Below are 18,169 nucleotides of genomic sequence, written 5' to 3' on the forward strand. Positions count from 1 at the left end.
TCAGGATATTTCTGTGATGGGACAGGGCTTGCCTCCCCTTCTGGTCTCTGTCACGCTGGGTTCTACTGCAGTGGAGGAGCTGTTTCTCCCAGACCTCAGCTGGTAAGCTATGCTGATGCTGATAATGATAATATTGTAATTGTCAGGAGTAGAAGGAACTTTAAATTAGGAAGCACTGGTGGAAGATTTTTATGGTTAATGTCAGCTGGTGATGTTTCAACCTTCCTTTCTGTTATATTTGCAAATAAAAATTCTCAAAAGAGAGACTAAGGGAAGAGTGGAGAACTTAGAATTTACTTATCCCTTCATTCGCCCCCCCCCCTTTCTCTCCATGAAGTTTACTTCAGGAGGTATCAGGTGATCTCATTCCTAGCAGAAGCCAGTTTCTATATGCCTCTTTATCATTTGTCTTATGAGAGCACACTCCAAATGACTTGAATTTGACACTTTTTGAATTCAAGCCACATCTGCAAAGGAAGATTCTTTCTTTGCAGTTACAGCTTGGGAAATACCTGATGTCTTATGATGTGCCTGGTGTCATATTACATGAGGTGATGGACAGGTGGGTAACCCCACCCAGCTGTCAAAGTGTCATGAGGAAGCTTGGTCATGTTTGCATCCAGCTCTCTAACAAACAGGTTCCCCACTTCTGTTCTGCAGTGATGACACTTATATTTCCAGGTAACAAGCGGAGGAGGGCAATGCCCACCTGGTCATTACTGTGTCTCAGGGAGTGGACAACCACAGCTATGCCCAGCTGGAAGCTACAGCCCCTTCTGGGGAATGGCCCAATGTCTGGAGTGCCCAGAAGGTGTTTACTGTGATGTTGGTTCAGCTAATTACACCAACTGCCCAGTCGGTGAGTTTAGCACTACAGGTATCTTTCCAGCTTCTTCTTTTTCTTTGAACTGCATCAGTCCAATGCTCTGAAGGCCTTCTAGATGCCTGCATCTAGATCTAGATCACTACTGTTGACCTGTTGCTCAGAATGTTGCATCATCCTGACCTGTGAAGCTTCACCACATGGCCTACTCTGGTCTATTGCTATGCAGGAAGTATTTGCTGGTGGTCAGGTCTGATTTCCTTATGATTCCTTCTCGATCAGAATGTAAGAACATAAGAAGAGCCCTGTTCGATCAGGCCTGTGGCCCATGTAGTCCAAATTCCTGTTCTCACAGTGGCCAACCAGATGTCTGAGTGAACTGGCAAACGGGACCCAAGCACAAGAGCTCTCTCCCCTCCTTGTGGCCTCCAGCATTACTGTCACTGACTGCAGAATTTTTCCAGTTCTTTTTGAAAGCCATCCAAGCTGATGGGCATCACTGCCTCCTGTAGGGGCTAATTCTCTGCATGAAGAAGTCCTTTCTTTTGTCTGTCCCGAACATTACACCATTCAGCTTCCTTGGATGTCCATGTGTTCAAGCATTATGAGTAGGGATGGGGAAACTGAACTACAACTCCAGCATTGGTTGTGCTGGCGGTAAGAGGGAGACTTCTGCATTGGTATGTAAATGGGTCCCTGCTTGTGGCATTACTGATGCCCATATGTAACCTTCACAACATCCGTGTGTGTCTGTGTCTGTGTCTGTGTTCTTGTGAATTTGATTCCTGGATTGATGCAAATTGCCTTGAGCATTTGCAAAAGTGTCCTTTAACAGTCTGGTATTTACAATTTTGGCAATCGCCTTCTCTTCTCCAGGGTACTACTGCCCACGTGGTACAAAGTTTGCCACTCAGTTCCCTTGTCCAAGGGGGACCTACAGTGAGATTCTTAACATCAAGACTGTCTTGGATTGCCAGCTATGCCCTCCTGGAAAGTTTTGCTCCAAGCCGGGCTTGGCAAGCCCAGATGGCATGTGCATGCCCGGATGGTACTGCCCTCCTGGGTCAACTTCAGGCAAGCCGGTATCCCCAGGAAACAACACTGGTATTGGAGAATACATTTGATTGCATAATGGTGCATTTGGGTGTGGGTGGGAGAAAATGATATTTTGTCCTGGCACAATAGCACAGAATATTTATTTATTATTTAGGAATATTTATACCCTGCCAGCTTAGCAAAGTTCTCAAGGTGGTCTACAATATATTTAATAAACAGACAGTGCTACAGTAGTCACCACAGCAGGGCAAAGGTGTATATAAGTCCTCCCCCCTCGCCTTGTTCTCCAGTGTTCCAACAAATGCCATTCTGCAGCTGAGTATCATGGCTGTTGAGGCAGCTACATGTTAGGCCCACAGATGGCAGGATGTCCTCACTGGGTGGTGGTGGCTGCTGATGTCTCTCGCAGCCTAGGCCCTGGTAGCAGATGCAGGAGGTGCCATGGAGAGCAAAGATGTTCCATACCTTCCTCTCAAACATTAGCCCCATCTAGGCCAGGACTTCCTTACTGTGCAGCAGCTGATTATGCTTCTGTGGTGCTAGGCTGAGCCAAAAGAGGGACAGAGACATTTTTGTGGCGGCACATTTTTGCACAGAAAAGGTTAACATGTAAACATCAGTGCAGCCCTACATATTACTGGCAGTAGAATTCCGCTTCCTGGGAAACTCCATTTTTATTGTTGTTTAAAGTTTATATAGATTGTGAAGATAAATATATGCTGGTGGAGCAGACGGGCAAAATGCCTGCTTAAATCTGAGAAGCTGGCTTATTATCAGATTTCCAGTGGGTTGGATGGGGTCCTTTTGTGTCTCTTGACACACACATACCCCAAACTTGCCAAGACAGATGATAATGTGAAATAGACAGTGCAAAATGGCAAAAATAACAGTCCACACAGGATAAATTATGTGGTTTGAAACCAGTTTTTATATAGATGCATAAATTTTGGGCCTCCTAGATGCTGAATTTTAATTTTTGCTGCACAAAGTATTGCTCATAGTCAGGATGTATACTTTTCAGACACTGTCTTTTCCATTCCATGAACAGGATCCACTGTCCAAGCTTTAATTCAAATATGTCCTGCTGGAGCATTCTGTCCGGAGGGATCTCCTGTTCCCATCCCTTGCACTCCAGGTAGATATACTTCTCACTAACCTTTCAGAGCATACTTTCAAACTTGCCACCCCCAAGTTCCCACAGGTAGTCCAAGAGATCATAGGCAGCTGTTTTCTGCAGCTGACTTGTTTTTAAGGTGCTTGATCTCCCTGTGGTCTTTAGAGATGGGGGAGGAATTCGAATCCATTCACATTTGAAGACGAACCAACCTAATTCGCACTTTAAAAAAAATGAATTAAAAGAATGCATCAACTGAAACAGAGGGAACCTTTGAAATTTGCATGTCTCTTAGCCAAGAAATGCATATTTTAGGGAGAATTGTGCATAAAATCCAGATATTAATGAAAACAATGCGCAGAAATACATTATATTATGGAGAGTTGCTTTGCAACCATGTGTGTATTGTGATAAATTTGCACTAAAACACTGGCAAATTTTCATGAGGACTGTCAAAAAAAGAAATTTGCAAATGGGTGTGGAAATGTAAGATTGAAAAAGTGAAAAACTGATAGAAACCAAAATTTATTAAATCGCCCACCCCTCACTACAGTTTCCATGTACATTCTATAGCCCATGCTGTTCACTCTGATTGCTAAAGGCAGCAAGGAGATGGAGTGAGTCAATGCAGTGTGAGAGCTGGCAAGTGTAAGAAAATTTTTTTATTAACCGACCAATCACATCAAATCAAACCAAATTACATAAATTCCAAATTACACAGCCGAATTTTAAATTTTTGTTGGGGGTACCCGTATTTCAAGTTCCGAAGGGGATCCAATCAACTTCTTGCTTCTTGCTGCTGTTTTAATGTCCACAAATCTAACCTTATGATGTTCACAGTACTATCCAGTCCTTTCTTATTGTTTTTTCCACATCTCTTGTTATTTTCATATATTTTTCCTTTCTCTTTGTGACCTCTGATAGTCTCTACAAGCTGGTTAGAACAGTTTGTAATCCTGCGTGGATATTATTATTTTTTATCCAGTAGCCATATCCAGACGTTTTCCATATAACATCACTTCCATACGTCAAAACAGTCTTAGCATCATTAATCTTCACCAATCTGCCTCCTTTCTCAAAACCTCTGAGGAGATTCACCAGGAATGCAGTCTGACAAGTCTGTTCCTCCACCCGGCTATAAATCCTTTGGCAAGATGGAGACTCCAAATTAATTGCTGTGCCATTCCAAAAGCTCTTATTGCTTCTCGATCTCCATAAAGCATACTTTTGGTTAAAGTTTATCTCCACACAGACCTTAATCATCCTGCTTGGGTCAGTTCAACCCAGCCTTTGGTGTATCTTCATCGTAAAATATTCCTGTTTCTCCATCCCATCGTCTTCTTTTGCAGAGGTCACTTAAATTAGCAGACTTCACTCCCCTTCTTCACTTGAAATATGTGCATTTGCTTCTTTTGTAATTAATTATTCCAAATTGCTGCAGCTAGTGCGCGATCAGAGACAGCGTCCAAGAGAGCCGAGGTCCACACGGGGGCATTCTGCCTAGGGCCCGCACCCCCTTCTTTCGAATTAGGGGTGATTTATGGGCAAAGCAGGCAAGGGCAGTGTTCCCCATTTCCTTGGGGCAAGGGCAACAAGGGAGGCTGCCTACTCCCATAACAGCCTCTTAATTACCCTGTGTGGGTCGGAGAGATGGTATTGTCGGCCATCTTCCAATGCGCCCCTAGTGCCCCCCACCGAGAGCTGGCAAGTGTAGGAGCAGAAGAGGACAGAAAGAGCTCCATTTCCCCCTGCAGTGCATCTCTTGCACGCTACAGTGTCCAGCTTGGAATGCAGCAACCTGCTAACACAACATGCCCTTAGAAAAATATGTTTGATCATGATTGCACTGAGATAAAATGGGTTGCTTCCAGCACTAGCCTTGCTCAGAGTAGACCCAATGAAATGAATAGGCATGGCTAACTTACATCCATTGCTTTCAGTGGGTCTACTCTGAGTAGATGTTAATTGGCTACAACCCTATGTCTGCAGAATGCTGTATCTTGGCTTAATAAGGTGAGATCAGAACAAGACTTTTGCCTTGCATGTAGTGCTTTTCTTCCATGAGGAAACGCCCACAAAGTCTTCCAAACCATGGTTTGCCAGCCTTGGAATGAGTCAGGATATTAAACTGTAATTCAGAGTTGGTTGAATAAGGCTGGTAACCATAGCCACTTGGTTCAGACAAAATTAGAAACTTTGGTTAATTAGAGACTTCCTGATTTGGCTGCTCACACCACAAAGGGTGGTTTGAAGGGGCTCAATTATTTAACTGTTTATTATGCAAAGATATAATTATCCAAACCAGCTGAAATTTGCAGAAAATAGACCACACAGAAATTGACCGTGCAGCTTGCTTGCCTCTCCCTCTCTGTTCAGGGAGCCTCTCACCTCACCCCTGGTCCTCTACTCAACTATATCTCATCCAAGCCCTGTAATTCAACATTTCTCCCAAAGCCTTACTTGCAAACAAAGTATATTTACAACCCCAGGGCAGGAAATCTAGATCTACTGGGGCTTTGCCCTGTTCTAGGCATGCCTTTGAACAGATCATCCTGTTGCTTCTCTAGCCCTAGCTTAGAGGTTAATTCCAATAGTGCTGGAATACATAGCTACTTAATGGGAGACCCATGGAGGCAAAAATGCTGAATCTGAAAGTGCTCTTCTTCCCTCCTTCTTTAGGTTTTTACTGTGCCTCTTCAGAATTGGCTGCGCCTTCAGGCCCTTGTGATGCTGGCTTCTACTGCACTGGGGGCTCCACCATCCCAAACCCAACAGATGGGGCAATGGGAGATATTTGTCCTGGAGGCCATGTCTGCCCACAGGGAAGCTCTTCTCCCATTCCATGCCTTGCAGGTAGGTCCCAAAATAGCTGCTCAGCAAAGCACATGTGCCGTAATCAATTCCAGAGATCAGGGGCATTGGCAAGGGCAGGGGCAAACCCCAGGTCTACTCCACCTGGCTGAGGATCTCCTTCCCTCCTTTAAAAAAAAAAAAAAAAATCTTTGCAGCTGGGCCCACTGCAAAGCCCAATGCCAATGTGACTCCAGCTACCTACCTTGTTAATTTGTGGAGGATACAATCCCCATATTTTATGTTGGGTACAGAAAATTGGGTTTGCATCCCGTAGCTTAGCCCTGATAGCAAGTATGTGTTTGTTTCCCTCTGAAAGTCAGCCTAAAATTGCATCTATACATCTGAAATATGCAAATATGGATCATGAGCTTGTACTGCCTACTTGCTTAACTGAAACTCTGAAGTTCTGCTTTATCTATGTACTCTCAGGCTGAGCCTAGGTTTCGTCATCATTGGCAGCAAATAAACAAGAGTTCTTCTGGGCCAGCAAAGATGGAGATAAGGATTCTCCCAAATCATAATATTTTTATATTGCACCTCCCAGAAACAGGAATGAATAGAAGAGAGAGCCTATTGGATTCTGATTGTAACTGTTTTCTCACATGCGAGTGGAGAAAAATCCCTCTTCTCTCCCTCCCAGACATTCTGTATGGACTGATGCAAAATGCTGTCTTTCCGTTATAGCTATCAAGGGCCAGTTTAACCAAATCAACTGGCATGGTTTTGTTTTGTTTTGTTTTTTAAATGATGTATTGTGAGCATTAAACTGCATTAGGGATTAGTAGCTGGTCCCCCATGAAAAGTCTCCCCTGTGTAAAGAACTAGGCAGGGCTGGATTAAGCATTAAGCAAAATAGGCACATGTTTAGGGCATCCATTTCCAGATTTACCATGGACAACATGGTGTGGCTGAACCAGGTTCCTCAAAAAAGGCTCCCACAATAAATGGAAAAATTACATACACAAATAAGCAATAATTACAAAATAATAATAACATAGTAATAATAGAGATTAATGATATACATTAATCTTGGGAATCCAACAAAATTAGAATCTGGTAAAAATTTATTTTATGGTTTATTATTGTTTATATTTTGAAATAGGTATATATGGGGCACCAATTTTTTTTTATTTTAAAAATTAAGTGTTTAGGGCCTCTAAAGGTCTTAATCCAGCCCTGGAACGATGATGTCAGGGGAATGTCTGCAACCTAGCCTTGTCCCTGCTGTGTTCTGTGTAGCCGAGACAGATTAGTATGGCAGGTAATATACATAAGCAAACATGTGTTTCCTTTTACAGGCTCCTTTCTAGGTGACCGGGGTGGTGAGTCCCTGCAAGACTGCCGTCTTTGTGTGGCTGGCTGGTTCTGTTCCCTCCGAGGTCAAACTTCCCCAGAGGGTTTGTGCATGGCAGGCTGGTTCTGCCCAGAAGGATCAGTATCTGCCCAGAATCCAGGTAGGAAAATGTGATGTGCTCAAGGGCCACCACTTGTGTTGCAGTAGGAATGTGAATAGAAACAAAAGATGGGTTTCTAGAAACTAAGGAAATACAGTTGTCTTCAAATTTAAAAAACTCCAAGCCATTTGGACGTGAAAGCTTCTGGGATTGCTAGATGCTGTTTTGTGCCTTTTTTGCCACTTCTGTGCACATTTAGGGCAGGTTTTTTTGCCTTTTTAAAAGTCACTTTTGGGTTTGATGCAATGCATGTTGACACGCGTAAATTGGATGCATGTAAATTGGTCGTTAGGGACGTGGGTGGCACTGTGGGTTAAACCACAGAGCCTAGGATTTGCCGATCAGAAGGTCGGTGGTTCGAATCCCCGCAACGGGGTGAGCTCCCATTGCTCGGTCCCTGCTCCTGCCAACCTAGCAGTTCGAAAGCACATCAAAGTGCAAGTAAATAAATAGGTACTGCTCTGGCGGGAAGGTAAACGGCATTTCTGTGCGCTGCTCTGGTTCGCCAGAAGCGGCTTAGTCATGCTGGCCACATGACTCAGAAGCTGTACCCCGGCTCCCTTGGCCAATAAAGCGAGATGAGCACTGCAACCCCAGAGTCGGTCACGACTGGGGTCCCTTTACCTTTTTAAAATTGATTGTTGGCTTATATCCAGCCCTTTTTTTCTGGGGGGACGCAGGGGTAAGCATATCCTTAAACATTTTGTGAATCTAAGTTTGGCTCCATCAATATGAGTAGGAAAATGAGAGTACCCCTAAACATTTTTTTTTAGAAAAAAAGCACTGCTTATATCAAAAGGTGCATGTGAACATTTTTTATCTTTAAACTAGGCTAGCAAGCATCACATGTGTCAAGCCCAGCTTCTGAATTAGAAACGGTGCTAGCAGATGATTTATTGATCTTCTTGTAACTTTTTCTAATTATTTTTCTGCAATGCTTGAAGTTCACACTCCTCCTTGCATTATAGCTGCACAGGGTGCCCATTAAAGTAACACACAATCCAATCCAACACACAGCTGCAACATTTTCTACCCATTTTTCTTTTCCATAGACTACCTCTGTCCTCTTGGTCACTATTGCCCCATGGGCAGCCCACAGCCCAAACCATGCCCCCCTGGAAAATACCAGGATGAAACTGGTCAAAGCCTGTGCAAAGTCTGCCCAGCAGGAAAGTAAGTGAAACAGTTTGTGGGATCCTTCACCTTTTTTTGTTATCTTCTCCTCTGCAGTCTGCATAGCAGTTGCTAGTCTTTAGGTTTCCCAAGACCAGGGAAGGGAGAGAGATTCCACTGAGTTCACTTTTAAAGGTGAACATACTAAATTTCCACTTTCCAAAACAATACATGAACTGCAATGCAAGCAAGCTTCCTTTAAAATTTGCACTTTTCTGAATTTTGTAAGGGAATTCTCTATGCACAAAAATGTAACACTAGAAGAGACATGGTCTGGTTTTTTGGCAGGTTCTGTGATCCTGATTTCCAAGCACAGGATTCCAAAAACACCTCTCCACGGGGCGTGGTCAGGCCATTGGACTGCCTGCCTGGATACTACTGCCTGTCAGGGACGGAAACTGCCAAGCAATTCCCATGCCCCAATGGCACCTTCAGTAACCAGACAGGCCTGAGCAGCTACAAGGAATGCACACCCTGTCCTGGAGGCCAATTCTGTGCAAACCCAGGTAGGTCAAGGAGACAACAAGCAGATTTCAGTTTGGGCTGCAATCCTAAGCATGCCTACCTGGAAGGCAAACCTGGTGAAAGTGGATTTTCTTTGTTGTTTTTTATATAATATTTATTAAACTTTTGAGAAATTACAAAAAATAAGAGAAAAAGGCAAAAAAAAAAGGAAAAAAAGAAACAAAAATGAAGATACAAAGTAAAAACAGTTAAAAACAAATCAGTCTTTCCATATCTTATCTTTCATTTGCTTGTTTCCCTGACCTCCTCACACCTCCCTTTTTTGTATTCCAGTTCAATTAGTTAATTCAGCAATTCCTTTCCCTCTTTAGTTTTATCTTAATCTTCCATCTTAATATATTATAACTTTAAATTATCACCTATTAACAATCCATTTTTACATATTCCTTTCTAACATTGCTACTAAAAACCACTTAACTTCAATCCAACATCATTCTAACATTCATTAATTTTGCAGTGTTTCTGTAAATAGTTTTTAAATTTCTTCCAATCTTCTTCCACCGACTCTTCTCCCTGGTCTCGGATTCTGCCAGTCATTTCCGCCAGTTCCATATAGTCCATCACCTTCGTCTGCCATTCTTCCAGAGTGGGTAAATCTTGTGTCTTCCAGTGTTTTGCGATAAGTATTCTTGCTGCTGTTGTGGCATACATAAAGAAAGTTCTATCCTTCTTTAACACCAATTGGCCAACCATGCCCAGGAGAAAGGCCTCTGGTTTCTTCAGAAAGGTATATTTAAGTACCTTTTTCATTTCATTATAGATCATCTCCCAGAAAGCCTTAATCCTTGGACACGTCCACCAAAGGTGAAAGAATGTACCTTGAGTTTGATGATAGATTTTTGCAAGCTTGACTGGTGTCATGTACCACCTGTATATCATTTTCATAATATTCTCTCTTAAGGCATTACATGCCGTGAACTTCATACCTGTGGTCCATAACTGTTCCCAGTCAGCCATCATAATGTTATGTCCAACATCTTGTGCCCATTTAATCATAACAGATTTCACTGTTTCATCTTGAGTATTCCATTTCAACAGCAAGTTATACATTCTTGACAAATTCTTAACTTTAGGATCTAACAGTTCTGTTTCCAATTTTGATTTTTCCACCTGGAAGCCAATTTTCTTGTCCAGATTGTATGCCTCCATTATTTGATAATAATGAAGCCAGAAGAAGATTGGAAGAAATTTAAAGACTATCTACAGAAATACTGTAAAATTAATGAATGTTAGAATGATGTTGGAATGAAGCTAAGGGGTTTTTAGTAGTAACGCTACAAGGAGTATGCAAAAATGGACTGTTAACAGATGAGAATATACAATTATTATATATTAAGACAAAGGTCTAAGATAAAAACAAAGAGAGAAAGGATTTGCTGAATTAATTTGCTGAATTAAAGAATTTACTGAACTGGAATACAAAAAAGGGGAGGTGTGAGGAGGTCAGGGAAACAAGTGAGTGAAAGACAAGATATGGAAAGATTGATTTGTTTTTAATTGTTTTTACTTTTTTGTATTTTGTATTTTCTTCTTTCTTTTTTTATTTTTTCTTATTATTACTATTGTAACTCTTTTTTATTTTTGAAACTTTAATAAATATCTTATAAAAAAAACCTTTGTTTCAATATATGATTACAGCAGTGAGACTTTTATACGCACAAAGGTGGAAAGACTCGTCATTACCAACTATGAAGGAATGGTTGTTAAAATTAATGGGCTTAGCTGAGATGGTGACATGTTTAATCAGAGAAAAGTCATTGTTAACATTCACTAAAGATTGGAAACCTCTCATAGAATTTTTGCATGAAAAAGAAAATAAACCAATGACATTTGGGTTTGAGGATTGAAGATAATGTTGGTTTATAGAAAGTAGTTTTATTGGGTTTTATATTGGAGTGGATGAGTTGAATAATGCTTGTATATAGCAGACTGATGAAGAATCGGAAATTTCTTAGCTAGCTTTCCTTTTTTCCCTTCCTTCCTTCCTTCCTTCCTTCCTTCCTTCCTTCCTTCCTTCCTTCCTTTTTCTTTCATTATCTCCTCTCTTTCTCTCTCCTTCTCTCCTTCTCCCCTTTATCCCTTCTCTATTTCTTCATCCTCTCTTTCTCTCTGTTTTTTATTTTCTTTCTTTTTCTTTTCGGTTTGTGTTTTTATTTAGATTAAAATTTTAGTTTTGATTAAAAAGATAATAGGTAGTAATCTTTGTATCCCGTTTCCCAAACTCTCATACAATTTATTCTTTTTATTTAAAAAAGTGCTTTAAAGGTATAGTGTGTATCTAAATCCCCAAATGCAATCTCAATGCAATATCCTCACCAGTTATGTGCAATCCAGAGCTTTTGAGCAGTATAATAATGTGAATATAAATAAAGTAAAATAAAGCCTCTCTCTTTCTTAGGTCTTGTTACCCCAAGTGGCCCTTGCTTGCCCGGGTATTACTGCACCCTGAAAGCACAAGTACCAAACCCTGTTCACGATGAAAGTGGAGACATGTGCCCCGCAGGGCATTTCTGCCCCTTGGGTAGCAGCAACCCAACACCATGCCCAAGTGGGACTTTTCTAACCCAGCCTGGGATGTTGTCCCTCAGTGCCTGCTTGCCCTGCCCTGGAGGAAGCTTCTGCCAAGGAGAAGGTTTGGCCAGCATTTCTGGTGAGTTCTATAATCACCTTCCAGAGCACGCAGTGTAATTTGGATGCTGAAACAAGAGAAAGCTCTATAAATATACCACCGCCACCCCGCAAGCTACATTGAGCTAAGTTTGTCTTGCACTAATCAAGCAGCCTCTTTTTTTTTCTGGCTTCTGACCCAGAAAATAATTATATCTGATATGCAATTTGCAAAGGAGTTTGGGGTGAGTGGGTGGATGATTTAAAGCAACTGACTTAGGTTAGAAATTACAGTTCATTTTCTGCACAATGGGACATGAGGAAAATCCTTCCTGAGAGTCTGGCAATCTGCAAATTAATAAAGAGAGTGAAGGCTCTGAGCACACACAGAGTTTCTCTCACCATGGACCTACTGGAAACTTACTTCCCCATCCCCATATACAGGTCTGGTTTTAGGCAGCAAGGCATCTGGGAGGTCAAAGAAAGTGACTTCCCGGTAGCCTTAGGACCCGGCACCTCTTCTGCTAGAAACAGAGCCCCACAGTTGCTTTCTGAGCACAATTCAAAGTGTTGGTGCTGACCATTAAAGCCCTAAACTCCCTCAGTCCAGTATACCTGAAGGAGCATCTCCACCCCATCATTCTGCCTGGACACTGAGGTCCAGTGCTGAGGGCCTTCTGGCGGTTCCCTCGCTGCGAGAAGCCAAGTTACAGGGAACCAGACAGAGGGCCTTCTTGGTAGTGGCATCCGCCCTGAGGAATGCCCTCCCACCAGATGTCAAAGAGAAAAACAACTTTTAGAAGACATCTGAAGGCAGCCCTGTTTAGGGAAGCTTTTAATGTTTAACAGACTATTGTGTTTTAATATTTTGTTGGAAGCCGCCCAGAGTGGCTGGGGAAACCCAGTCAGATGGGCAGGGTATAAATCATAAATTATTATTATTATTATTATTATTATTATTATTATGGATCACCAGTGATTTGTGGTGGTTTTTGACACCCTCTCCTTTGCAGGGATATGTCACCGCGGCTACTACTGTGATTCGCTGTCCACGCATCCTGACCAGAAACTGTGCCCCCAAGGATTCTACTGCCCCAAAGGCACAGGGACCCCAATTCCATGCCCTGCAGGAAGCATCAATACCCACAGTGGGAAATGGGATCCCACAGACTGCAAGCTCTGTCCAGCGGGGCATTTCTGCAGTGGTATGTGCATGAATATTTCTTTTCCCCCTTTTGAGGCAAGGGGGTGTCTTGACAGATTCTCAGCTGGCTTCTTCCTTAATGGAAAGAAACACAAGCCTTCTTTTTCCTCTCAATGGCTTTAGGGCCAGGAAAGGCTGCCCCAGAAGGGATGTGCATGCCCGGGTACTATTGCCCCCCAGGACAGACCTCCGCCACACCTGCTTCCCACCGGTGCCCACGTGGATTTTACTGCCTTCAGGGATCTGTGGCTCCAGCAGCTTGCCAGAAAGGAACCTATCAACTGGAGGAAGGGAAAGAGTCATGTGATCTCTGCCCAGCTGGGTTCTTCTGTGAATCATCCAACCAAAGTGAGGACATTGGAGGGATGTGCCCATGATGGTTGCTTGTTATGATTTGTGTGCAAGGGATAGCTTGTTCCATGCATCTGAGCACCTCCAGACTGTCAGTATTTTGCAGGAGGGAATCACGCACATAATTGGGAAATTTAGGTTGGCACATTTAATATGTATGAAGGTGCTCTGTTGCCCTTGCACAACAAATCTGCTTTGAAAAATAAATAGACTTTTTGGAGTTAGGAAAGTGATAGTGAAACACATTGAAAAGTGCAGAATCAGCGAAGGATTACCAAGAAGGTGTATAAACACACAACAGGCAAATCTGGATGAATGCAGGAGGAATGCTCACCATCATATTATCTCCCTGCAAGTAAATAAGAACAGATGCTTGATAAGAACTGGATATAATCTAAGTTCCAGGTATGTTCGCACATGACTTCATTGTTAGAACAGCTCCACCAGCAACCAGTCTGTTTCTGGGCGCAATTCAAAGTGCTGGTTATGACCTACAAAGCCCTATATGGCTTAAGTCCAGGCTGTCTGAAGCACCATATTCTCCCATATGAACCTGCCTGGCCTCTGATATCTTTGAGGAGACCCACCTTCTCTTAGTCCTGCCACCCTTTCAGGCACCCTTGGTGGGAATGTGGGAGAGGGCTTTCCCAGTTGATTGCTCCCCAACTTTGGAACTCCTTCCTAGAGAAACTAAACTGGCTCCCTAGTTGTTGTCTTTCCACCGGCAGGTAAAGACTGTGTTATTCCAGCAGGCTTTTGGGAACTGACAGCTTTTAAAATGCCTTTTGATGGTGTTGTGCTGTTTACTATCCACATTTTTAATATATTTGTTTTTATATTGGTTTTAATTCTAGCATTATTTATCACTTTATTATCTTTTATATGTTTTAGTTTTCAGAGCAGAGTGCTGGAGATTGTACACAATATAATAATGTCTTAGAGAAAATGCTAGCAAGAAGTTGCTAAGCTGCTCTTTCTTTCCTAGCTGCTGTTATCCAGGCCCCCAAGCCATGCCCTCTGGGGCATTTTTGCCCCCCTGGCACCACATCTGGCACAGAACACCCATGCCCCAGAGGCACAAATGGGCCCAAGGCTGGTGCTGCTGAGGAATCTGACTGTCAGCCCTGCCCAGCAGGTAAGTGAGGGACTGGGGCAAGGAGCATACAGGCCAACCAAGAAAAAAGGTAAGACAATAGCGGGAAGAAGTCTAGCTCTTGGTTGCTCATACAAATGCTGAGCACACTGGGAAAGGGCCGCAGCTCAGTGGTAGAGCATTTGCTTTGCATGCAGAAGGTCCCAGGTTCAATCCCCTTTGGTGTCTCCAGGTAGAGAGACCTCCCTGCCTGAAATGCTGGAGAGCTGCTGCCGGTCAGTGCGGACAATGCTGAGCTAGGCAGACCATTGGCCTGACTTGGTAAAAAGCAGCTTCCTGTGTTCCCTATGTTCACTGCAGATTTCTTTCCATATTTTTTTTTAAAAAAGGAATGTACTGCTCCTCTCCTGGGCTGTCCCAACCGACTGGCCTTTGTCATCAAGGCTACTATTGCACCAGGGGAGCAGTCAACCCTGCTCCCATGAGACAGAGGGTGAGTGTAAATGGCAAGAAGCAGGATTAATTCATTACTAGGGGTGTCAAATGTGTTGGGCTAATTTTCACAGCCCGAACCCAGATGCAAATCCCAAAGCAGATATTCTTCAAAATATGTACATCTTCCAATTTCACAATGCAGTTTCCCAACCCCCAAAAAAGCATGTAAAATTTTGCACATTAGGCATGTTTTTGCATAAATAAAATACTTATATTTGTGAAAATAATGCACAAAAATGCCTTCTGTCAAGGAAAATGGCTTGCAAAAATGTGCATGTTAGTCAAAACTACTTACAAAATTGTGTTCTGGGGAGAAATTTGCACTAAAATGTTGATGGATTTTCATGAGAACTTTTTTTAAAAAAGCAAATTGCACAACCTTGGGCAATTTTACCAAGTTAATTACGCCCCTCTGTGGCTCACAGAAGAAGCTTGAGAGAAAATCAGTAGGCTCTTTGATGTGCAATTACTTGAGAAATGTTATCTGAATCAGCTTGGTACAGTGATATCATCTTATTGGAAGCTCACATTTAAGACTTGGTTTCATCAAAATTGTTTACCAACCATATTTCTTTCTCACTGATTTTATTTTCCTTAATTTTTTTCAGGTGGATTCTGCCAGCTTCCTCCTAACCGGGAATGACATCTGTCCTCCTGGGCATTTCTGCCCCAGTGGGACTGGATATCCCGTTCCTTGCCCACCTGGCTCTTTTTCCGCTTCCCTGGGTCTGAAAGCAGAGAGTGAGTGCCAGCCTTGCCCAGCTGGACTCTACTGCAGCCAATCAGGGATGTCTGATCTCTCCCAGATGGCGCCATGTAATGAAGGGTAAGAGGCTGTAACAGCTGCTTCCCTTGACTGAATGGCAAGCCAAGACTTGCAGGCAAGCTCACTGTGAAGAAACACAGTAGCCTCTGACCGCATGATATTCTCCATAAATAAATAGGGGTTACATGAGTGATGTAGAGAGAGTTGGATAAAAAGAAGCGCGGCTGTCCTGGGTATTTGGGAGAAAGAGTATCATCAGAGATCCAAAAACACATTGAACTGATAGTGGCAGAGTGGTAATCTGAATCCAGTCCCGGAGAAACATCAAATCTCCATCGCTCTGCATGAACCCAAAGGAAAACCCTAAATTGAGAGGTAGTGTTTGAGAAGGGCCTAATAACTATGATTTTTCTTCTCCTCCTATGGGAACATCTTAGGGCTCATTATTAAGATGCAAAGAGCAGGGATGTGGAGAATCCCATCACAAATGGAAATGGGAATGGAAATGACCGCTGTTTGCAAGTTCACCTGAGGTCAGGAATGGACATCACATGAACAGAATTTGCTGTCATAGTGGGTTTTTTGGTCTGCAAACCTTACATAAAAATTATGTCATTTTCTACATTGCTTTTGAAGTTTCCCTTCCATTGAAATGGATTGAAGTTAATTACATAGTGATTTACATTTGTGAGTTATGTTTTCTAAATCAGCTTGGCACAGTGATATCATTTATTAATTATATAGTCAATAGTGAGACAAATAACATGTGTTTCAGCTAAAGCCAAACTGTAGCAGTGGTTTTGACAAAAAGAGTACAGGAATACCTCCTTGCATCACTAGCAAAGAAGCACAGCACATTTCTGAGTAATAGACAGCCAAGGGAAACAGGTGACACCTGAGTTCTGCTGCCTGCATCCCAGCCCTGGGCATAGCTGTCAACTTTTCCCTTTTCTTGTGAGGAATCCTATTCAGAATAAGGGAATTTCCCTTTAAAAAAGGGAAACATTGACAGCTATGTCCCTGGGTCTACCATTTTGATGATGAGAATGTTTACTTCTGCTCACCTCTTATTTTGTGGCATGGGGCCACTGCCTTACAGTAGATTGGTTGCTACTGCCTGATATTTGTGTGGAAAGGGTTATAACTCAGTAGCAGAGCATCTGCTTGGCATGTAGATAGTCCAGGCTTGAAACCTGGCAGCATCTCCAGGTAGGTCTGGGTGAGAACCCTGCTTGAAACCCTGAAGAGCTGCTGTCAATCACTGGACACACTACTGAGCTAGATGGAGCAATGGTCTGACTTGGTATAAAGCAGATTCTTAGATTCAGAAAACCCATCAACCCTTCTGGCTCTGTTGGTGCTGACCTTAAAGCCCTTAATGGCTATGACACTATATAACCAAAGAAGTGTCTCCACCCCCATCGTTCTGCCTGGACACTGAGATCCAGCTCCGAGGGCCTTCTGGTGGTTCCCTCATTGTGAGAAGTGCGGTTACAGGGAACCAGGCAAGGGGCCTTCTCTGTAGCCGCACCTGCCCTGTGGAACGCCCTTCCATCAGATGTCAAGGAAATAAACAACGATCTGACTTTTAGAAGACATCTGAAAGCAGTCCTGTATAGGGAAGTTTTTAATGTTTGATGTCTTCTTTCTTGTGTTTTAATTTGTTGGAAACCATCCAGAGTGACTGGGGCAACCCAGTCAGATGGGCAGCATGTAAATAAATTGTTGTTGCTGTTGTTGTTGTTAATTTATTTGCTACCCATGATGAATTTAAGCAGAGGCATTCATGTCTCCTCAGGCAACCATCTGCCAGGTTTTAAGCATGCCTTAAACTGAAACTAGAGGCGGGGATTGGACTCTGTCCTTCCAGTGTAGGCCAAGGGCCTTGACGAACCTTAGATTAGGGGTAGCAAAGTTGTGCCTTCCAAATCTTCTTGACCTACAGTTTCCATCCTCTTTGACCATTGGCCATGCTGAATGGGGCTGATGAAAGTGGGAGTTCAACAGCAGCTGGAGAACACCGTGTTGGCTACTCCTGCCTTAGATATTCATATGTAATATTTGTAGGTGTGTTTGCCTTGAGGGAAATGCTGCTCCCTGCCCCAGCGATGGGATTCATGGGTACAGATGCCCTACAGGATTCCGTTGCCCTGAGGGTGCCATTCTGGAAGTTCCTTGTGAGCCTGGCATGTTTAGCCCCATGGTCGGGGCCAGCTTCTGCCTCCCTTGCCCAGCGGGTACAGCTTGCCGTTATGCTGCTACTGTGGAGCCACTCAGCTGCCCCAGAGGTGAGACACTGAGAGATTGCATTTAACTCCACTGATTGGAGGCACACTGTTTGCCGGAGGTAGAAAGCACTCCTTACCCTCTTTCCTTGACTGTCAGTGTTATCCAGTATGATGAACAAGTCCTTTCCTGAGTTACCATGATAATTCTCCATCCCACACCCCTTCAAGATCCTTTGAATCAAATCCTTGTGTGCTGCAATTCTCCAAATTACATACACATTCCAGGGACCCAGCATGCATACAAGATCCTTCTCTCAATCTGCACTCTTGATCCACACAGACATAGCTGGATGACAACAGCTGCCACAGAGGGGACAAAGACATTCTTCCTTCCAGAAGGGCCTCTAGTCATTAGCAACAAATAGTG

General features: G+C 43.1%; 1 protein-coding gene across 1 annotated transcript in view; it reads left to right on the forward strand.

Annotated features, from left to right (window-relative positions):
• LOC308464226 (uncharacterized protein) overlaps positions 1-18,169 on the forward strand; it is a 129,456-nt gene that overhangs the window by 71,093 nt on the left and 40,194 nt on the right. The window contains exons 42-56 of the mRNA XM_080983345.1: positions 5-102; positions 682-859; positions 1,700-1,927; positions 2,928-3,014; positions 5,673-5,846; positions 7,145-7,300; positions 8,353-8,473; positions 8,762-8,979; positions 11,397-11,648; positions 12,619-12,810; positions 12,933-13,157; positions 14,146-14,295; positions 14,643-14,746; positions 15,357-15,574; positions 17,582-17,802. Of these exons, the coding sequence (XP_080839471.1) occupies positions 5-102; positions 682-859; positions 1,700-1,927; positions 2,928-3,014; positions 5,673-5,846; positions 7,145-7,300; positions 8,353-8,473; positions 8,762-8,979; positions 11,397-11,648; positions 12,619-12,810; positions 12,933-13,157; positions 14,146-14,295; positions 14,643-14,746; positions 15,357-15,574; positions 17,582-17,802 (2,622 nt within the window). The remainder of the gene's footprint in view (positions 1-4; positions 103-681; positions 860-1,699; positions 1,928-2,927; positions 3,015-5,672; positions 5,847-7,144; positions 7,301-8,352; positions 8,474-8,761; positions 8,980-11,396; positions 11,649-12,618; positions 12,811-12,932; positions 13,158-14,145; positions 14,296-14,642; positions 14,747-15,356; positions 15,575-17,581; positions 17,803-18,169) is intronic.

This window comes from Podarcis pityusensis (assembly GCF_964106645.2).
Source record: "Podarcis pityusensis genome assembly, chromosome: 15".
NCBI lineage: Eukaryota > Metazoa > Chordata > Lepidosauria > Squamata > Lacertidae > Podarcis > Podarcis pityusensis.